Genomic DNA, 23,359 nt, shown 5'->3' on the forward strand with positions numbered 1-23,359 from the left:
TGGCTATTGTGTGATATCAAATGACAGGTGTATGCTGTGTCCATAGTATATTGTCTCTGAGGACAAATGTCGGCATTTTTCAGGAGCTGTCATTTTTGTAATGTATGAAATGTGAATGCCAATTTTTGCATAGCATTGCTTCTACAAGCACCAATGAGACGGCCAGAAAATCAGTCTCGTCAAGTGCACTGGGAGTTGAATATAACCATGGAAAACTTACGGCTCACCTGGGCAAGGCTGCAGCACAGTTTGTGATCTTCAAAGTGCTGCACTTCCGCAGTAGTTCAGTATTCACGTCGGCCTAGATTTCTGGGCTCTGCGGAAATGGGTTTTCCTCTGTGGCAGAAGCCCCCCAACTGAGCTGTGGTTAGAACTGGTAATCTCGGAATTATCCTAGGTATCCTGCAGTGAAATGCCTGTTTTATTTGTATTTACAAAAAAAAAACGAATGGCTTTTCTACAAAAACTGAATCTTGACATTTAATTATGCTGTGTGATTGTGGAAATATTGAAACTGCATCTCAGTAGTTCAATGGCCATCTGAAAAAAGTATTAAATTCCAGCTTTAAAAATTACCCTTATTGAATCTTGGGTTTACTGTGACTAAGTCAAAGGTTCTACAATGGAGTTCCTGCAACCAGCCATTTTCAAAGGAGGTTCAGGTAGAAGTCTGACTTGCATTGGCAAGACACATTCAATGTTCAAAATGGCCTTAATACAAACAGCCTCCCGACGTTTGCCAGCCCTTATGATGCTCAGTAACTGATAGTTGTGGGAGCTTGCAAGTTAAGTCAGAACGAAAGAGAGCCCACCAGAAGAACATCTTGCCACAAGGTCTTTGAAGCCTCCAGAAATGTGCAGTAACTCAGACTAAAAGCAATGCAGTCTTCCCTCCTCATACCTTTCTCTTCATCTCAGCCATGCTAACACTGAAACCTGTTTCCTCTCTATAGTTTTCTGGCAGCTTGCTACTCTCGTTTGTGTGACAGCATCACCCCCCCACCCACCCCTGTCTTGTCCAAATTCCAATCATCCACTGCCCTTGTCCTTGATGAACACTTGGTTCACTCTAAATGTAAAACATTGAAGATTCTGAAATCTAAAATTTAAAAAAATTGCTGGAAATATGCAACAAATCAGACAATAAGGAGAAATAAATTTGCTTTTGGTAATTAACTTTTAATCTGAGCTGAATGAAGTAAAATAAAAGTATACTTTAAGTTGCATGGAGCAAAAAGTATGTCTGTGATCTTGGAAATGAGGCATTTGGTTGATACAGTCTAAAAGAAGATAGTCGGAACTTATTAATCACAACTGATATGTTTTTCAACAGCTACTCTGTACATCTCACATTTTCTGTTTTTATTTATGACTCTCACCTTTTGCAGCATCCAATTTATATTTTTCATCTCAACAAACATCTTGACACTGAATTGTTGAAAATTGTACTGTAGAAAGGGACTGATGGATGATTGTGTTCTATGCAGTCCTGCTGGGAGTCCGTCTTCCTAGTGCCAAGGCATTTTAGGGCTGGGGAAAAGATTGAATGAGATCCAGTTGTGATTTTGGCCAAAAGCAAATCGATTCTGCTGAGATAAGAGGACCCGAGGATGAATTCAGAATGAAGAATGTGTAGTTTAAATGTCTGGAATGCTGCAGCTACTTGCCTATTTGCTGTGAATTTGAATGGATCTGATGTTAAATGCACATGTCACAAAGAAAGAGCTTTCATCTTATTGGTCAATGGCATTCATGCTACGGCTTGAGAACAATTCTATTGGAAAAAGTTCATTTAAACATGGCAGGGACTAGTGTCCTGGATAATCCAGTAACAAGCTGCATTAACCAAGTTTACTGGAGTCACTCAGCTCCAGATTTCTCAGCTGTTGTCCAAACATAGACCTTGACAACAGGCATTATTTAACTGTGGCATTTGGGAGCTGGTGTCATACTGGAATCGGTGGGCATCAAGGGGGAAGCACTTTAGTAGTTGAAATTGTTCCTTGCACAGAAGATGGTTGTTGGAAGCAAGATATCCTGTTTCCAGGACACCACGGCAGGAGTTTCTTGGAGTATTGTCCTAAGTTCAACTGTCTTTTGCTTCATCAATGACTTTTCCATCATGGGGATTTTCACTTACTGCAAGGTGTTCCTTCTAATGCATGAGCAAATGGAGCAGCTCTTAATCTGTATGTAGTTATGAGCTGATAAGAGGAGAGAAATAATTAAGCTGTAAAAAGTGTCCATCTCTAGCAAGGGAGCCTGAATGTTCATCCCTGACATTCAATGGCATTAACATTGCAGAGTTTCTCCTCATCAGAATATTGGGATTACTATTGACTATCTCAACTGAACCAGTCTTTTTTTTTAAACTACAAGAGTTGGCCAGGGGATGGATAATTTGCAATGAATGACATCCAAGACACATTAAAGCCTTATTACTCTCCACGTTGCATTGACAGGATTGGGATGAAATTACTTATCTGGTTGACTGCAGATCCCACATACTCAGGAAGCAGACGCTGGCTTGGACAAAAGAGCTCACTTGATTGGCACCCAATTCATCTCCACAATATTCATCTCGTCCAATGCCATTGTGCAATGGTTATAGTTTTTGTCATCTATAGAATGCACTATTTACTCACCCACACTGCTTCAATGGAACTTGTTGGTTCCCCCTCACCATCCTGACTTTGAAACATGTTGCCTGCCCTTCCTTGACACTAAATTGAAACCCTGAAACCTCCAACCCAAAATATTATGGAAACGCCTTAGCCAGAAGGACTGCATTAGTTCAAGAAGAGGGCACTCAACCACCTTCAAAAATATTTAATTGACCATCATACTCCTGAAAAATGTTAATTTAAAAAGACCTGGCATTAAGCTAATATTTTGGAGGATCGGGTGAAAAGGATTATGGCTCACAGTATATTTGGATATGGAGTTTAATGTTGAAGATTTTACTTTGGGTGGGGGGGGGAATGAAAGAAACTTTAGGGCGAGTTATCAATTTGAGTGATAGTGAGATCATGTAAATCACACATGTCAAACTCTGGCCCGAGGGCCAAATTTGGCCCGCGATATAATTATATTTGGCCCGCAAGATCATATTAAGTATATATTAGAGTTGGCCCGCTGGCTGCTGCGCCAGTATAGCGCATGCACACTGAAGGTGAAAATGAAGACGGCGGAGGTGTGGAGGGATCTCAGAGTCCCGAATCCCGGGGATCGGAGCGCCGCACTCAACCCGCCCAGCTCCCGGACACACAGACACGGCTGGAGTTGGGGACCATCCTCGCTGGGTCTGCGCTTCAGCGGTGACGCCGGACCGAACGTCTCATTGGTGATGCCTTCTCCCTCGCTCCGTGCGCGGCGGACCCTGCCTCCCGCTCCTTTTGTTGGAGACAAGCCCGGCGCCGTGAGATCGCAGTTTAATCCCTCTCCAACCATGGGAGGGGGGTGGGAGCAACGCGCTCTTCTCAGCCAATTCCTCCACCGCCCCGGATGCCGGCGTTTCAACGGGGGGTTCGGGTGCCTTCGTCAGGCGACCGACCTACAAACTCCACACAGACAGCACCTGAACTCAGGTGAACGTGAAGCTGCGACCCCACATTCCACATCAGGACTGTGTGTAAGATTGGGAGCAGTGAGACGGAAGCTTATTTTGTTCCTGTGATTTAAGCCTTTCTTGGGGTGGGGTCCTTCTCTGACCACTTGCCTAACAATTAACCTAATCAGATGTGGAGTTACCACAATACAACAGTTCTCAACCTTTTTCTTTCCACTCGCGTCCCTGTGCCATTGGTGCTCTGTGATTAGTAAGGGATTGCTTAAGGTGGTCTGTGGGTGGAAAGAAAAAGTTTGAAGACCACTGCTTTAATCATCCCTCATTGACTTGTCATGTGCACGGTTTCAGACGCTAAAGGAAATGGGCCAATGACAATAACAATGACAATGAAAGAGTTTATCCAAAACTATTATTAAACATTTATTTTAATAAGAAAAAGTTTAACATTACATATGTTGAAAGAAGAGAAAACATGCAGATGTTGTTGAAAATTTTCAATAAATATTTAGTTCGGCCCTCGACCTAGTCCAAGTTTTTAATTTTGGCCCTCCGTGAATTTGAGTTTGACACCCCTGATGTAAATGTTTAATGGTAGCAAGATGTGTCAAAATAGTGTATTCACAAAATAATAACTGAAGGTGCACAAAACCTCTCAGAAATGTGCAGCAAGTTGAGTAGTACAAGTGAAGCAAAATGAGCGGTATGGTTGACATAGCGGTTAACACAATGCCTTTACAGCACCAGCTCTAATGAGCTTGTACGTTCTCCCTGCATCTGCGTGGGTTCTCACCGGAGGCTCAGGTTTCCAGCCACCATTCAAAATGTACTGGGAGTGTAGGTTCTTTCTTTGGCTTGGCTTCGCGGATGAAGATTTATGGAGGGGTAAATGTCCACATCAGCTGCAGGCTCCTTTGTGGCTGACAAGTCCGATGTGGGACAGGCAGACACGGTTGCAGGGGAAAATTTGTTGGTTGGGGTTGGGTGTTGAGTTTTTCCTCCTTTGTCTTTTGTCAGTGAGGTGGGCTCTGCGGTCTTCTTCAAAGGAGGTTTCTGTCCGCCGAACTGTGAGGCGCCAAGATGCACGGTTTGAGGCGAGATCAGCCCACTGGCGGTGGTCAATGTGGCAGGCACCAAGAGCTTTCTTTAGGCAGTCCTTGTACCTCTTCTTTGGTGTAAGGTGACCAAAATGGGGAAGTAAATACAGTTGGATGTTTAGAAAGGACAGATAAATAGCAAAAGAGACAGTGCTGGCTGGCATGATCACAGGTGTGGAATTAACTAGGCCTGGAAAAACCTGGAGATAAAATCAAGAATGGAGGTAAAGTACAAGGTTCAAAAAAAATACCTTGAAGCAGTTTACATCTCCCCTTAAATGAGTAATGGGTAGATCATTAATCAACATAAGAAAGGCTTGTGGCTTAGGGAATTCAGTAATGGAGAACTTCACTCTTCATATTAGATGGGACAAAGCAGTGTGATTTTAAAAAGTTCATGAAATGAATTTGGCAAGATTTTCTACAGCAATTATAGAATCAACTGGTATACAAACAGGATGAATTTGTTACAAGGGATTCTCTGGGGGAGGGTGATCACAATGTGATATGAAATCCGTGCAGTGTTCTTGCAGATCAATTGGAGATTCATTTAATTCAAGTACAACTCATTGTACAGTTGAGGATGTGCATTAGTGTAGGCATCGAGGAAATTAAACCACGAGCTTTGACAGCAAATAATGGCAGATATTTTAATACTTGAAATTTCTCAATATATGTACTCTCCATTGAAAAATAAAAACACTAAATGATAATCCATTTGTTTCTATCAATTGCATTATATAAAAAAAAGGTTAATAATTTTGCTGAAATGAGTAGTAAACCCATGGATTAGAAGAGCTTTAGGAACTGAAAAATAGAATGATGTTTGATGGATTGAGAGTAAATTATCAAGGAGTGTAAAAATAGATTATGAATGTTCCGCAGTTTCAAAAATAGTGTAGTGAAAATATGGGGTTGATGGTTGTAGAGACAGGATAAATAATGTATTAAAATGCTGGAAGCATAAAACAAATTGTATAGCTGTCTTTGTGTAAGACAAAGTAACAGGTTGAGAGAGAAACCCACTGTTCAATGACACTGAAAGCTTCTCATTCTGATATTAATGACATTTCAGAGATTTAAAACCACACAAATCTGGACCTGAAAATTCTGTGTTTGTACTCTGGAATACTTAGATAAGCATATGGATGCAATTAAAATGGAGTGTTATGGGCTTTAAGGGAGGGAATGGTTAGATTGATCATGGGGTAGGTTTGTATGGGTCGGTGCAGCATTGTAGGGTGAAGACCCTTTATCGTACTATGTTCATGAATTATTGACTGCAAAGATAATGGATGCATTTTGGATGATCTTTCAAAATGCCTTGCGAAAAAACGAATGTGAAACAGCCCATTGAAGAAAATTGGAAGATGTGTAAAGAACTGTAGACAACTGCTGAGTGGTCATTCAAAATGGTTTTCTTCATTCGTCCTGACTTTCAAACCTCTTCCACTCTGCTTGATTTTTTTTTTCACAGTTCCCTTCTGATCCTACCTTTGGGTTAATTCAGTGCTGTTCAGATATTTGAGGTTTCTACCAAGGGAAATAGGGCACTAATAATTTTGTACATCGCTATTAAATTTTCCATGAGGTGCCACTTCTGAAGAAAGCAGTGCCTGCCTCGCCAATTGTTTTCTTAACTTATCTTCTCCAAACTTGGCATCAACTTTGTAAATCTTCTTCATATGCTTGCTATAGCCATCACATTATAAGGTGGTAATCAGAATTTATTGTCATAAATAGGTCATGAAATGTGTTGTTTTGTAGCATCATCACAAGGCAAACATTTATATAAATCACCCTACAAAATAAATAAAAATAGTGTAAGGGAAAGGTAGGACAGTGTCTGTGGTTCATTGTTCATTCAGGATGGCAATGGGGAAGAAGCTGTCCTTGTGCTGCTGAGTGCTTGTCTTCAGGCTCCTGAATCTTTTTCCCAGTGGTAGCAGAATAAATGGGTGGTGGAAGTTTTTGAGGATAGAGGCTGTTTTCTTAAGACACCGCTTTGTTCTTGAAGTAGTGAAAGCTGATGGCTGTGATGTCGCAGGCTGAGTTTTCGCACCTCAGTACCAGGCAATGATACAACCAGCCAGAATGTTCTCCACGGTACACCTGTAGAAGTCTTCAAGAGTAGAACCGCACTCTGCCCTCAGTTGAGCCCAGTTGAAGCATTGTACCTTTTCAACATTACTTCCTTTGAATCCTGTGCATGGATTTAAGATTAACTCCTATAGTCTGGTACTATTCCAAGCTTCCTAAGCCACACCAGTCATAGCTGAATACTTGTCTCAGCCCAATTCTCTGAAATTCTGTACATCCCTCATCTTCAGAGCTCCTAAACTCCACAGAGGATTCATACTCCTGAGCATGGTCGCTTTCCTGTTGGTTTAATGTCATATTTCTGCTCACATTGTGTGTCTAAACCCCTGATCTGACTAAGAGAGCCAGTGTAAACACTAACCTTTGAAACTGGCTTTGGTGTAATTTAGTGATTTCTGTTTATATACCAAATGAAGGGTTGACACCTCTATGAAGTCACCAGTGGGAAGGGGCTAGTGCTGTTCTTGGAATAATTGTGCTAACATTTCCATTAAGCATTTGTGGACGTTTGGCATTTTAAAATATCTGAGATGAAAACGAGCCCACCTTTAACAACATCAAAAGACGGAGATAGTAATGAAGACCGTGAATTAGTACTTGTACTGACTGAAAGAAGGTGAGAGAGTGGGCACAGGAAAAAAATTCATTTTTCAATTTGGCTTCAACCAGCCAATAACAAGCTTTAAGGCAAAACACTCAAGTGCCAAGTTTCAATCCTCCTTTAAACAAAATGGTTAAAAATGAAGATGGCTGAAATCAGTATTGAATAAAAATGAAGTCAATGTTGTCATCAAGTAATTTCTCAAAAGAATTGCAAAATGTTGAGCACTGTTGCATCCAACATGTTCTGTGAATTCTGAGGTAGTTGAAGAGAGTTCTGTGTGGAATCCTGCTACAAGTAGGTGGGTGGCAATGTTTTGCAATTCTTTGGACAAATGATGACAACATTGACTTCATTTTTATTCAAAGCTGATTTCAGCCATCTTCAATTTGAATCATTTTTGTTTTCTTATTTCCATGCAACCTCCTTTACATTACATTGTCTTGCTCATTACTTTGCAAACTGCTCCTTTCTTTGGAGGTCATAGGCCAGCAAATTCCTCGAGTTGGTGAGACTGTTAGTTTTTCAAGGACACAGAAGTTATTTTTGTTTTCTTTGGTCTTGTGGAACCCTTATGCAAAGATGGATGTTGGAGAAGAGTGCCTATTTCTGGTATTAGGCACGTAGTTGGCATGGCCTTCCCACTGAGCTGGTTGAGTGCAGCAGGGCCTCTATTGACCTAGGTGGGGGATGTTGAGGTTTTGCCTTATCACCTTTTAGATTTGTGACAATAACAAGGGTGAAAGTTCCCTGCCTTGAGGTTCCAAAAGTGGATTGTCCAAAGCAGTAGATCTGATGCTGGGCTTAAGGACTTTGCTTATAATCAGTATTTCCTCCATTGGCTAGAGAGAGTTTTGTTGTCTTGTCTGTCATCATAAAGATATGGCTCCTCCCAAGGTAGGTAAAACAGTGGTAGGGGATCTTTTGTCTTGGTGTCAGCCCCATTCTTTTGTAAGGATTAATGAAGTCAACAATGTGCCCTGCTTATTGTGCATGTATATTCAAGCATTATGTACCTTGTCTCTGACCCGAGCTTGGGGTGGAGATGAAGGTTGAATATTTTACTGTTCACCATTTAACTTGACTTCACCCCAGTGGAAGGTTTATGGGAAGTGAGCTGCAATATTGCAGCAAAGGTTGAGAAGATGATTGATACAACAACGTAACAACCGTGGCCCCAGAATTCACTGGTATTGAGTCTACTGTAGATCTGTTGAGGATGACTAGGATGAAATTTTGTCACAAAAATAGAATGATAATTAATTTATAGAGGTAACCAAATTTGATAAGGATTCTTCATAATCCATCTCACTTGAGAGTTGAAAGTTATTCTTTGAGTTTCCATTGTTCTTCTCATCTGATGAAGTTCGTAACATCCAAGTTAATTGGATAGAATCTGCATTGCAATCCTGGGAGGACTGTCCTTCTACTGAGATGAGGTGATTGAGGATCTTTGTTATGCATTTCCCTGCATGTAGTTCAATCTGTCAGGTCTTCCCTTGTAAATGTCCATGAACATGGAGTCTCCATATCCCACAGACATAGAAAGACAAGAAAGTTGTGCCAGAAATACTTTTCTGTGCTACGCTATCTGCTCCAGCAACTGCCTTGTATTTCAGCTGTCTGGAGTGGTGTTGAGGACGTCCTCCAAGTGCTCTTTCCAACCAGCCCTAACTTCCTCTGTCCCAGCTGAATTTCCTCCATTTGCCTCTTTACAGTTTTGGTGTTTGGGTTGTAAATAGCTATGACAGCATTGAAGCATCATGCAAGTCCTGGATTTTGGCAGGTTGCTGGATCTCTACTTTCTCTCATTTATCTCATTTTCAGGAAGTGCAATTTTTGGGGGAGCTTGGGGGGTGGTTTACACCTTTGGTTTTCCCTCTCAGCCCAGCTCCAACAACACTGCTTACACAATTAGTTCCTGCTCTTCCTGATTGTTCACATCAAGTCTCTCTGTTCTGATGTAGAGGCAAGAATTTTCATGGATGCCATTTGTGATGGACTTGGGGCTCCACTAAGACTGCAATTTCTATTAGATGGGAATTATCCAGTGATTTGAGAGATGCTTGTTCTGTAACAGAAAGAGACGAGTTGGGCTTCTACCGTCGGGCACTGGCATGTCTTTCTCCGCTTTAAGTATTAGAACAGATCAGATTCCCCAAGGGATATCCCATCTATCTCAATTTCATTAATTTTAAAATATTTAATTGTGCCAGAGTAAAATTCAGCTGACCTGTGCCCCTCCTCCCCATTGCAGCTTGATTGCAGCCTGTGGGCCAAGTTAGTTTTATTATTACTCCACATGATATGAATGTTGTTGACAATACTGACCCTAATTGTCCAGCACTACCTCAGTCAACAGTATTGCTGGTCTGCAGTTGCATTTGGGCCAAATTGGGTAAAGATAGAAAATTTCTCCTCTGCAGAACATTTGTGAAGTAGATGAGGTTCTATTTGTAGCTGTCTGTAGATGCACAGCTAGTTGACTGAAACGACTTCTTCATAAATAAAGTTTGTTTATTTGAATTTGCCAGCTTTCCATCAGACTCAAAATGTGCCTGTAGATTATGTCCGGAGCTCCAGATGAGTTAACCGTCACACTATGGAATTGAGATCAAAGCAAACTTGATGTTGACAGTGTGAACACTATAAAACAGAGGCACCTTCTTTGAAGGATTTTAACAGCCCTGCTCATTCATTCTCATACTCTGGGATGGAAGGGGGTAGAAAATTCAGTTCATTGTCAGGCTTTACAAATTTGAAATGTGTGCCTGGATTTGGTTTAGAGCAGTTATACAGAATGTTATTTGGTATGCTGTTTGCTATGCTCTCGGGCTCAGACTAATTATTTCCATCCATCACAGGCAGACCTGTAAAGGGAGATTTGGGTCGCGATCATTTTGAACTAATCTGCGCATGTCTGTTAAGAATTGCAGTGAACTATTCACACACATCACATGTTTGAGTATAGTGACATTACAATGCTTAGGACATGTGAATGAGTTGCAGATGTGTTGGTTAGGCAAACTGAAATCGTAATTGGTTGGGGATAGCCGAACTGGTGAGCGCACATGTGGATTGAGCGCACAGGACACAGACTGGGTCAAAGCTTGACATGTGATCTGTAGGCATGAAGTTCAGAGAATAAACATGGGCCTTGTGATTGAATTTGAGATGTAGTGTGGGCCAGCAAGTGATCATTGGTACAGCAATAGAATTGTTGCTTCATTAAGTAAAAACGTGGCAAATCATCGGGGTCCCCTTAATAGGAATGGATATTTTAGTACAGGTATATGCAAACTCAACTTAGCTAGAATAATTATATGCATGTGAACAGATCGTTAAATGTTATATCCCCGTAAGTGGCATGGAGTCGAGACCAATAAAATCCAAAATTTATCTGGCAATTCCCAGTTAATTTTTGTTTTTCCTTTTATTTTATTTTATTTTTTTCAGACAGCGGCAGTAATGTGGCAAGTTTAAATGTGAAAGAGTGGCAGGATGGTCTCCGGGCACTGTTACCCAATATTAACATCAATTTTGGGGGACTACCAAATGCTGCTTCCTGCTCTTCAGTGAACCATGCAGCAACAACCTCAGCCAACAGCACCAGCCTGAACTGGGAGAGTGGGAGTAGCTGGATGGACCCAGCAATTATAACAGGTGAGGCCAACCAATCATCTCCATTCAGCTCACTCCTTTACCCCTGCACCAACCCAAATGGGATCCAGTGGTTCACATTTGAACTGCATCCAAATTATGAAGAAATCCTGATTGGCAGAATCAAGGAATCCTGATTGGCAGAATTGGTGCTGATTTTTGACCTTCAGCTTTGAAATCAATAGCCATGGGATTTTTTTTTCCATAATTTCAGGTGTTGAAGGGGCTAATTGTTCAAGTAGAGTGCCAGGTTTTGTTTCTCATCAACTGTGATATATTTTTAATTCGCACTGTTGGACAGTCTCTGTTGCACAGGGTAAATCAGGTTAAAGCTTTCTCAAAAGACCTTTGAGTACTGAAGTTATGGAATAAGCTAACACTGCAACATAATGAGGACAAAGATGCCTTCCACTCACAGGGTGTCTGACAAAATTGGATGGAAGCACAGAGTCCGAAGTTAATGATTCTTATCCCAATCCAGTAATGAGCGTATGTTCTCGATTGACATAAGCGCACTATTGAGCTAGGCGTGCTTCATAGGATTTGGTATTTCAGGTGTAATATTCCTTTCTGTAAAACATTTTAAACTTCCCACACCTTTATCCTTCAATCAACTCTTTGTATTTGTGCAACCTTGTTGAGCACAATTGCACCATTTTGTATCATTAACATACTTAAGTACTTCATTGGTTGACTAGTGTATTGGCAATCTGAAGTGTTGCTATTTCCCCAAAAGTTGAGTTGTAAAGTTTCATTGTATCCATCAGCTGGGTTCATTTTGCACCTCACTGCTCCCTCCCTGTCCACCCAGCACAACTCATTCCTTCTGCATACAGTGACATGATTGGCAAAGTATGATGTGACCTCATTTAGCTGGCCTCAGGGATACTTTGAACAGTTAACAAGCTGGTTCATTACAAATGTATTATTTTCCAAGAATTCCTTTTAGGGAACAACACAAAATTCTGCAGGGACTCAGCAGGTCAGGTAGCATCCATGGAAGGCAATGCAGGCTACATTTCAGGCCATAACCCTTCATCAGGGACAGCAAGAAAGAGGGCAGAAGCCTGAGTAAAAGGAGGGAGGAGCACAAGGTGGTCAGCCCTTATCACCTGCCACCACCCCCATCCTTTTTTTTGGTCTTCTGCCCTCTTGCCATACCTCATGTGAAGGGTTATGACCTGGAATAATTGTCTGTGGCCTTGCATGGATGCTACCTGACCCACTGAGTTCTTACAGCACTTTTGGTGTTGCTCCAGTTTTCTGGCATCTGCAGTCTTTCTTGTTCACCTCCTTTTAGGGAATGGTTGACATTCTCCTGGGACAAGTTACATTGGTTTGAAAATAAGGGAACCTGCTGGATAGCTCTTCCTCCTTGTTGTTTTCATTCCCCCCCACTTCCCCTTGTTCTGTTTCTTGTCTGTTTTTGCTCCTGTTTCTTGAATGTATTTGGTGGGAATGTTCATTAAAGTGCAGGGATTATTGTAGTTGGTGTCATAATATATTTGAGTCACATTTTGGGCAGTGACGTCCATTCACAATGGCCAACTAAGCAAGGTTTTTATGGTGACAATGTTTTTGTAATTTGCACTAATCTGCACTCAATTAAGTCGAAATCATCCTGAATTACCAATCAAAAATATGCTCCTACCATATTAGATTAGTGTCCAACAAATTTTGCTGAATTTCCAACTTCATTCAAATTTCATTTTTTTTGTGAGATGACAGACCAGACTGGCATCAATTCAATTGTTGGAAAAACATGCTGAAATATATTTAAAATGATGAATTAAAGATTACAAAAAACACATTGAAATGCTGGAGAAACTCAGCTGGTCTTTCAGCCTCCATAGGAGATGAAGATATGTTGCTGACATTCGGGCCTGAGCGCCCTTCATCAAGGAATAAGCAGAATGTGAATACAGACAGAGCTGGCTGGGGAGGAATCCAGACCAACAAAAGTTGTTAATTGGATATAATAAGGAGAGAGGTGAGAATTTATTATGTCTGAGCGAAAGGAGACGGAATAGGGAGAGAGAGCTGAAGGAAGGCAGCAAGGGATGAAGTGGAGTGTTGTGGGGGAGATTAATGAAAGCTAGAGGTCGATATTAATGCCATCTGGTTGGAGGGAGCCCAGTCAAAAGATGAAGTGGTGTTCCTCCAATTTGCAGGTGGTCCCAGTCTGACATTGCATGAAACCATGGACTGACTCAGTTCAATTGTCTGCCTGCTCTCATTTGGCACATTTCAACTTGGGGAAGGCAATGAACTTGGGATGCATCAATGAAGGGACAAAATTTGCCTTCGTAATTTTAGTGATTTACAAAGAATGCCTATTAATTCTGCCTCATCAGAATGTCGTGAGTAAAGTTAGAGTACAAAACAACATGTAACTTGCCCTGAAGATTGTGACCACAAATCCCATCGCTGAAGTGAACTGTTTTACTGCTTGTGGACATTTGATCTGAGCATCCCAGAGATAGAGCAGGGAAATCCAACTTCAGGTCAATATGTCTATATCTGGTTAAACAATGACTAGAGTATAAAAACATGTCTTGGATGTAAGCAGAGAAATCCAATGTTATGAATGGGGTCTTTGTCTAAGAAACTAAAATTTGCCGTTTTAAATCTCTTAAACACACCTTTGGAAAATTGTGGAGTGAAAAGATTTTTCATCAAGGTGCTAAAGCTTGGAAACAGGCCCTTGGGCCCAATTTGCCCCATGTTCATCAAGATGGTCCCATTTGGCTACATTGGTGGAAAATGACTATGCAACAAAGAGCCTACCTTGTATCCTTTCACACTGATTTCCTTCTCGCCCATTCCTCCTCCCAAGCCCAGAATAAAATCAACATCTGTTCTCCCTCCAAATGAGATCAACTACCTGACTACTATTCTCTGGAGTTCATTTTGCAATTGAGCGAATGTAGAACTGAGCCTTTAATGGCTGCTCTTGTATAAAGTGCATAATTATTAAAATGGCTATCACAAAAGCTTAAACTGGTGGCTTGTTCTAACCATGGTAGATCTTCATTCAATAACGATGGGTGAATTCAATGCAGGTGGAATCTTATTGAAATTGAAAGCAAGATTGTTGTCCAGGCACCACACAACCAGATTCTTGATCTCCATCCTGCTTTCCGACTCGTGGTCATTAACTTGGATCTCCGAAAATCTTATCGACTTTATAAACATTAAGCAGTCTCAACGGTTTGCCTCTTCTACCTTGCACTTGGTTCCTCTGGTACCACTTTTGTCGTATAAATGTAATGGTCTGCATGTTATTTGATCACCGACTTAAGATCCTATCAGCTTTGCACCTTGATGACACCTCTGTGATAGGTGGTCCTCAGGAAAGACAAATAAGGCTGTAAATTTGATGACAAAAGTACAAAGAATGCCATCATTGGTCAGCAAGTTATTCTTCGGACAGACACTTGTGGCTGCTGCTTTATTTTATTTCCTGTATATATTGGATAGATTTAAATTATGGAGGAAAAATTGCTGCAAACTCTCTGAAAAGAGATGTTTGATTCAGTGCGCTAATTGCTTCATTCGTAACTGGTCATCCAGTAATCTAGGATTACTGCAGTGGTCCACAAGTGCGGAGCATCAACCTGACAATATTCTGTGTGACCCTGTTTCCCATCATTGGCCTGGATTGAATAGAATCACTAGTCTCAGCAAACCTGCTGAAGATGGTTATTGGGGAAAGCTCACTGCATTGCTGTACTCACTCACTGCGTGCTGTCAACCTCAGGACCACATTCCAAATTTCCTCATTATCATTAGGTCAACTCACTGAACAATCATTTCAACAACCTTATTTCATGAATAATGATTCTAGATTTGGCTTCATTTTCTAGACCGTATTTTAAATAACTAAGTTAATATTGTATTTGCTCTTTTTTGGCATGCAAATGGTATATTATGTATCGTGGTTTTGGTTGGTGTGGTCCCACCATTAAATAAATCCGAATTTAAAAATATAATTTCATTTAAAGCACGCACTCTGAGGCAGATAAGATGGAAATTATTTGTTTAATATTGCTGCAATAGCTTCACTGCAGTGTTCCTATTATGGAGTTATAAACCTTCATTTAATTTCTCCCAATAATTCAGAACTACCAAAAAATAAATTCTTCAAATCCTAATTTATTTGGTGATAAGTTTAAAGGTGTCATTTTACATTGTTAGTGAAGCAAAATTCTGGGATAATCTGATCAGATCTGACTCTTAACCCTTCACAAAACAATAATTTTGATCTGATAAGGATTTATCTGTGGATATTCCTAAATGTCTGTTCTTTTGGTTTATCAACCAGCTTTGTCTGACATCCAAGTCTGGATTGAAAAGAATGTCTTTCAATTGACTATTGTAAGTGACCTAAAAGTAAGTTGTTACTTTAGCACCATTTCAGTCCTTTCGTCACTCCTAGATTGGCACACCCAAGTTGAGCATTCTGCATATACACTCTTTGTTATCACTTCTGAGCTCTTATTGCCCATTTGGTGCCCAGTGAAACATTTTAGAACTTGCAATGTTGCAAGTCTCTCAGTTAAAAAAAACCAGAAAATAGTGAGGCAGCATCTTTGAGGAGAGAAACAATGAACAATTTGGGTTTGGGTGTCAGTCACCCAACCTCATTAATACCGTTAAAGCCAAGTTTGTCTAATCCTGTGCATCCTCCTCCCACTGTGCTCTCTCTCTCTGTAAACTTGAGCTCACACACAAATCTGCTATCCATTCACAACTTGCAGTGTTATTCGCCTGTCATCTAAACTCTTGTTGGCATATTGTGACTTTTATGTCTTATTATTTCATCGAACCTTGTAATGTAGCAGATCTTTGTGTTCCTTGCATCTTGACTTGTATTTGATGATGTCTATGAAGCTACAAATTGTTCTCATTGAATTGCAAAGATTGTGGGTTCAATCCCCGCTCAGACTTGAGCGCTGGAATTTCAACCAAGGCTTCTGTGCCACACTTTGAGAATGTTGTCGAGTCAGATGTCATCTGCAGGATGTGATATTAAATAGAGTACCTTTGCTTTCAGATAAGAATCCCATGGCACGATTTTTTTTTTTAAAGTACTATTTATTATCCCATATCCTGGTCAAAATCCATCTTTGTCAACATCACAAGAAAGGTCTAGTCATTATCTCCTTTCTATTTGTGGTACCTTGGTATGCCACACTCCAGTTATGACATCACTTCAATCTCCTCAGGAAGATTGTAGTATAGTTAGCATGCAAATAACATGTCTTTTTGAACTAAACGATGTCGAGTAGGAATGGGATGGAATATTTTCTGCTAGTGCTCTGACCTTGTTGATGTAAATGACAAGCTCTCTGAAGCTTGATTGAAAAGATTCTCCTTGAAAGAATGTTTTCAAACTAATTCCTGTATTTTTACATTCTTATTAATACTTATAATCAAATGGTGGTTTGAATATGAAATAGACCAAATGTGTGAATAAAGCAATAGAGAAGGATATGACTTTTTTAATTTCATGCTAATCTGCAGTGCTATTCAAACTGGTGAATTCAGGAGAATGCATTGCCAGCTTGGGTCCAAATTGAAGGCCAAAAATATGGGAGTCAAAAATGAATCCAATAAAAAGATCAGGAGAAACTTGTTTACTCAAGTGTGCTGAGAGTACAGAACTTGCTACCAAGTGAATGAGTCGAGTAACAGAGGTATTTAAGGGAAAAGTGGAGGGATGAGGGATCAGGGTCAAAAAGTTGATGTAAAATGAAAAGACAATACTTGTGGAAGTGGCACAGCCTGCTGGGATGAAACTTTCATGCAGTTACTTCTTTAAATAGGACATGTGGGTGCAGTATTTGTGCATGCAGTTCTATCACGTGGGGAGAAACCATTTAAGATGCATTTTGAAACAAGAAATTTTGCTTTGTTGCACTGGGTAAAGAGCAGCATTTTTAGCAACCTGATGATTAAACATTTATTAATGCTGTTTTGTTTGTTGGAGGGCCGTGTTGCATTGCTGGGAGGATAATTGAGATCACTAAATTATTGTACAAATGCATTTCATTGCCCCAGATCGTGAAGCAATATACAGTCGAATCCCCATTATCTGTAATTCAAACAACCGGGAAAAAAAATTGAGGAAATAAATAAAATTTCAGATATAAGAGGCTGGGTGGATGGACCCCATAGGGGAGCACTGTGTCTTTGTTGGACACTCACAGGTTTGCCCTGCTGAACTAGCAATGCGCCGCGCATTCTTTTCGCTGTCGCCTCTTGTGTAAATGTGAGCCAGGTTGTTAGCACAACAGAGGTGTGCCAAAGTCCTGACTAGGACACTTATGTGGAGATGAATCAGGTTGTCAGTGTGAGGAAATTATACCAAGGGCCTGACCGGGACACTTGCGTGGAGGTGAGCCGGGTTGTCAGCATGAGAAAGGTGGTAGAGTACACCTAGGGCCTGACTGGGATACTTGAGTCAGAGCCAGTGAAATGAGGACAGGAGGTGGAGGGATAAGATGGCAGCAGATGTTGAGACTTTAGAGAATGGAGCGCCCTAAATGCAGCAGTTGTTTGAATAAAGTTATATTGGAATTAAATGGCGGTGCCCAGGATGAAAAGCCAGCCGATGCCACTCACTGCTGGGGCAACTCCCCTGAAGTGTCTCCCTATCACTGCCTAGTTAGAGACTTTATTAGTATTAGATATATGAGTAAGACTTTATCTGTAAACTTGGGGAAGGGGGTTAATTTTAACGGTGGCATGGTTAGCATAGCAGCCATCACAACACTATTATCGCACCAGTGACCAGGGTTTGAAATTAAATTTTGTAAATTACAGGAATTACCTGATTCAAGTGAACTTTACATAATTAAAGACTATAAGACTGGTTTTTTTTCCCCAAATGATTTTGCATTTTGCATTTTTTTTCTTTAAACAGTGTATTCTGAATGCAGGTGTATTAGATAGGCACTGAAACAGTGAGTCTCACTCAACCGAAAAATATACATATCCTAAATCTGCCATCTCCATTGGTGCCGGATCATGGGGATTTGACTGGCATTTCAGCCAAAATAATGCATAGTACTTGGGAAATAAGTGCCTGAAGCAGTGGGATCCTTGGGTGTTTAAGAACACATCCATCAAAGTAGCTTTGGAGGTTAATGTCTTATTTTGAGAGGTTGGTTAAAAAGGCTACCTGAGAAGCAGTCATCTTAAGCTTGCTTAAAAGAAAACTTGTTGAGACCGAACTTGTAGTACAGTGAAGAACGTGAATAAGATGTGAAATGCTGGAGAAAGTGCAAGTTTATCAATAACTGGTATAAACTTTCCTAGTTCAGCACAAGATTCAAGGCCGTTCAATTACTGTGTCGCAAAAGACTCGACTTACCAAAACTCTTGACTTCACACAAATTATTTCTGTTACTCAGGTATACCATCCTCATCTCTTCATCTGAAAACCATGCAGAGTTGACCCATGAACAAAGCCATGCTCCCTTTTGACTTTTCCCAGTTGTCTTCTCCTATGCTGTGGATGTTGGGTGTGTTGTAAGGAAGAGAAATATTAGGTGCCCCTTGGTGATTGCTTCAAGACATGTTGATCCCTGTCCTTTATCCTTGGGCATGCCTGCTTGGTCACTTCAGTTAACAGTTCCATGTGTAAGATCGTACTTGAAGCCCTCAGGCAAGTTGGAAAGGGATTCTTTCAACTATTGAACTCACTCAGCAAAACTAAACGGTCGGTTGGAGCTGGTAGCCACAGTAAAGTAAGAGAAGACAGAAGTTGTTACAGGAAGTCTCCAAACTTTGCTAACATATTCTACTTCAGCATTTTTGGCCTAGAGAATTATTTGTGAGACATTGTTAACAATTTAATGAAGTGCTGTAATTTCTTTGTGATATTTCACTAGTTGCCAGCAATATTTTTTATTATTACTTTTACAAAATAGGATAGTGAGAGAATGAGATATCATGCAAAGGAATAACTTCTGTCACCCCATATCTATAAATCACTGTCAATTGGACTTCATGAAACAGGGACTGATACCTCAGTTGGAATCTATCCCTTGGCAGATCGTAAACAAAATCATGGAACGATCGAGATAGCGAACAGAATTAAACATCTGGAAACTCGTTTCCAATCTGCTGATAACCTTTAGGCAATAGATAAGTGTTTAATAAAATTTCCTCTCCTATTATTTCATTGTGCTGCCACTAGGATTTCAGTGGAGTATAATGGGTACGTAACATTTTACTACTGTTTTCACTTAAACTGTGTTAAACAAAACAGTAGACTGATGGTAAATGCTGAACCAATCTGTTTTGCATCTCCAAGCTTGTGGGTCTGTACAGCATTGGGGTACAGCACTGGCAGGATTAATCTATTTCCATATGAACATTGAGGTTCAGCGGGCTCAATGGATAACAAAGTAGATGACAGCTTCTTGCATTGTAATGCCATGTGTGTGCTCTTTGTGGGTAAATGGCTCACCACAATATTTAAATGCATTATTAAGAGTAACCCTTCAGATTTCATTGAATTCACAATACATTGGACCCAATAACTACATTAGAAAAACCATAGCTGTAAGTATACAGCATGGTAATCAGGCCCTTTCAGCCATGAGCTCATGCCACCCAATTTACACCCAATTAACCTACAACCCCCCTGGTACATTTTGAATGGTGGAAAGAAACTGGAGCCCCCCAGAGAAAATTGACACAGACATGGGGAAAACGTACAAACTCCTTTCAGACAGCACAGAATTTCTGTAAAGGCATTGCACTAACCACTATGCCAATCGAACCACCCTATGAAACTATTGAACTTTGTTGGATGCGAGAGTTGCAAAACTATCGAGGTTAACTATGATGTATAGCTTTAAATGCATCTTGTGAAACTTCTGACTACTTTTGAGAATGAAAATGCACATTTGTGAAATTCCTTTCTCATCTTTTGTTCCAAAAGATGCCAATACAACTCAGACGAAGCCCACTTCTAGCAGAGCAGCCCACAATCTGCCAGAGGAACTCAGCAGGTCAAGCGACATCAGTGGGAGAATCAGAATGGTCAATGTTGCGGACTGGAACCCTTCATCAGGACTCCTTCCACTGATGGTGCTCAACCTGCACAATTCCTCCACGTTCCAACATCTGCGGCCTCTCATATCAGGCAGAGTTTCTCAAATGTTGCTCTCAACAGCCTCCCCATCTCCAGGCTTCACCGCTTTAGACCTTGAACTGTTCAGAATTAGACTTCCCACCTTATTGCCCCCTTCCTCATTAATTTGTGATAGAAATAAAAATAGGAAAAAGCTGGAAATACTCAGCAGATTGGCCAGCTTTTCTGGAAGGAGAAACTTTTGTCAACATGGAACATGTAGAGAATAGGCAGACATTAAGATGCGGAGCACCAAGAATGTGATTGAGCAAAGAGCAAGAGAAAATATATTGTCAGAAGGTGCTTACCTTTACAAATGGCAGCTTAATCTACTGGGAGAAAGGTGAGGGAAATTGAGGAGAGAGGAACTCTGACTGCGATGGAGAGAGAAGGCTGAAGGTTTGAAAGTCAGGGTGACACAGTTAGTGTAGCAATTAGTGCAACGTTGTTGCATCTGCAATTACCCAGATGTTCCCCATCTTATGCCGGCAGTGGACCTGGGTTCAAATCGTGCGCTGTCTGAAAAGAGTTAGTACGTTCTCCCTGTGTCTACGTGGGTTTCCATTGGGTGCTCTGATCTCCTCCCACATCCCAAAGATGTGTGGGATTAATAGTTTAATAGGTCATGGGTGTATTTGGGTGGTACGGGCTTAGGGGGCTGAAAGATCTGGTAAAAGGTTGCTCAGAAAGCCTAACAGGATGAGCATTGTCTGTGGAGAGAGAAAATGAGTTCCATGAGAACTGGTCAGGGATTGAAAGCAAAAATCTACAGATACTGAAAAATTCTCAGAAAATACAGCTTGCAACCGTTGTTATTTTCCTGCTTTTGATTTTAATTACAGTACGTGGTCTGTGCATGAGAGTGGTCAGGGGGCACTACTTAAGGAGGGTATTTCAAATGGGATTCTTTTTTTTCCCTCCACTCTGTGTGGAAATTTGCTGGAGGTTCTCAACAAGATATCCCCAACTAGGGGCTTGTATTGTGCAGTTGCATGGAGTAACGAAGGCTGGGTACAGATATTGGAAATGCACTCCCTAAAAGGATACCGAACAGTCATTTTCAAATGAGAATCAAATATATACTTGAGGGAAAGGTTTACAGAACTACATTGAGAGGCCCGAAATTGGCGGGTCTTTCAGAGTCTGCTCTATGATTATACAGGTGTATGATTTTTAAACCAGCAGTATTAACCAATGTGCTCTCACTCTCTCTCTCTCTTTCTCTCTCTCTCTCTCTCTCTGCAGGTGTCCCAGCGTCCACAGGGAACAGTTTAGATACTCTGCAAGATGACAACCCTCCACACTGGCTCAAGTCGCTCCAGGCACTGACAGAAGTCGATGGCCCCACAGCAGCACAGACCGGGCACAGTAATCCCTTCAACACACAGATCCCCTTACACAGAGCTGGCTGGGCCCCTTATCCACCGCCCTCCAACCCAGGCAATTTTCACTCTCCACCTCCAGGCTTCCAGACCACCTTCAGACCCCCAAACAAAACCCCCACAGATCTACTACAGAGCTCTGCATTGGACCGTCACTAAGGAAAAACTGATTTACTCCCTCTCTTTTCTTTCTCTCCCTCTGCACATAATCTCAGTTCCTGATCAGTGCCAGATGCAATGCAATCGCAGTGTTACGTTAGAATTACCGGGAGGTTTTTTTTTTGCTCTCTCTGCTCACCAGTCTCTTGACGGCATGCTTCTCCCTCGGGTGGGCTGCAGTGACACCTGTGGGCTGGTAACCAATCCTCAAGGCCCATCTAGAACCATTGATCAATTTGGCACTGATGGAAGCCTAAGCCCCTTGGCACATGGTGCTTGTACCTCGTGCAATAATAATTTACGCAGCGTCATGTGGGAAATGCACAGTAAAACAAACCAGAGCGTCAGTCTCTGAATTGATACTTACCAGATAATTAACAGTGCTTTCAAGTTCATGGTCTGTAGGGGAATGGCATGTTGGAAAAGCATTTTGATTAGTGATTAAACAGGCACGTAGCTGAGGAATTGATGAGTTGACTAAAAACAATTGATTTTTTTTAATTTTGACTTTAGCTTAAATAATATAAGGAATATGTTTTTAAAAAGACATTCACAAATTTAATACCTAGACAACAATAAAGAACTGCTGAACAGAGTGGTATATACTCATTTCTTTATCTCCCTCCCTCCTTTAAAATCCACTGGCAAGGGAACTCTGAGATGGCACTGCATTAGGGTTCACTTCATTCATCAGGCGCACAACTTGTTAAAAATCTGCCTGCCACTTCAAGTAATCTGTAGGTTCTGGACATGCAGTATGTGAAGAGTGTGGTTAATCTTGACGCTAAAACTAAAAATGTACCTCTAAGATTCACGACTAAATCTTAAATAAAAAAAAAATACTTGATCCAGCCGCGTTTGATCTTTAAGTCTATTGTTCCATTTATCAACTGCCTCAATGACAAAATGTAGCACTGTCTGCGGTTAAGCATGGATAAGCATTATTGTTAACCTCTGGGAAGCTGAATGTGCAGGTCCCAAAATCCACTACTTCAAAATCTGGAGATGTGTTAAATGAACTGGTTTGGCTGTGAATATGAACCAACTTCAGAGAAACTCCTGTGGGGACAAACATTCCAGAACCCCCCTTCTCTCCCCCCCCCCCCCCAATGTGTGTATAAATCTCAGTACCACTCATCACAATCCACCCCGATGAAATAATTAATCAAAGCCCACAATTTCATTCAGTATTAATGACTGAGCACGGTGATATTAGCTAAAGGATGTGAGCCACCCATTGATAAAACCAACTGCTGAGTGCAATCATTAACCAATTGGTGAGCTACTGCTGAGGTCATTACCACAGCAAATATTAAAACTAACCTCTAAAGGACCTCTTATGAAGGTGCAGGATGAATATGAACTCGTGGTGTGCCTGCGAATTTTAAGCAGGCTCCATTGCATATATTACTGTACTCCTGAAGACCATGTCTACACCCTGCATCCAAAGGCCATTTAATATTAACCATACACAAGTTCCTAACCCCACTCAACATGATTGTAGGTAGGCCGCAAATATTAGCGAGATTAACTCCTGAGAACTATGTGAAAACATTAACTTCCTCGAGCCATGTGCCAGTCGAAGGTGATGCACATATTACGGCCACTGCCTTGCAGCGCCAGAGACAAGTTTCCAGCAAGTACTCC

The 23,359-nt window shown here is 41.0% G+C and overlaps 1 protein-coding gene across 12 annotated transcripts in view; it reads left to right on the forward strand.

Moving 5' to 3' along the window:
* cnot4b (CCR4-NOT transcription complex, subunit 4b) overlaps window positions 1–22,559 on the forward strand; it is a 182,259-nt gene extending 159,700 nt beyond the window's left edge. For 4 of the 12 annotated variants that reach the window (XM_069903198.1, XM_069903199.1, XM_069903197.1 and 1 more), the window contains 3 exons: window positions 10,820–11,026; window positions 19,230–19,250; window positions 21,417–22,559. In XM_069903198.1, coding sequence (XP_069759299.1) covers window positions 10,820–11,026; window positions 19,230–19,250; window positions 21,417–21,712 — 524 coding nt within the window. In that variant the 3' untranslated portion in view covers window positions 21,713–22,559. Of the gene's footprint in view, window positions 1–10,819; window positions 11,027–15,347; window positions 15,416–19,229; window positions 19,251–19,979; window positions 20,129–21,416 lie in introns of all 12 variants that reach the window. The other 8 variants (XM_069903200.1, XM_069903202.1, XM_069903204.1 and 5 more) reach the window with 6 other exon arrangements.
* The last annotated feature ends 800 nt before the right edge of the window (window positions 22,560–23,359 follow it).

The sequence above is a fragment of the Narcine bancroftii genome, chromosome 11 (assembly GCF_036971445.1).
Source record: "Narcine bancroftii isolate sNarBan1 chromosome 11, sNarBan1.hap1, whole genome shotgun sequence".
Classification (NCBI taxonomy): Eukaryota; Metazoa; Chordata; class Chondrichthyes; order Torpediniformes; family Narcinidae; genus Narcine; species Narcine bancroftii.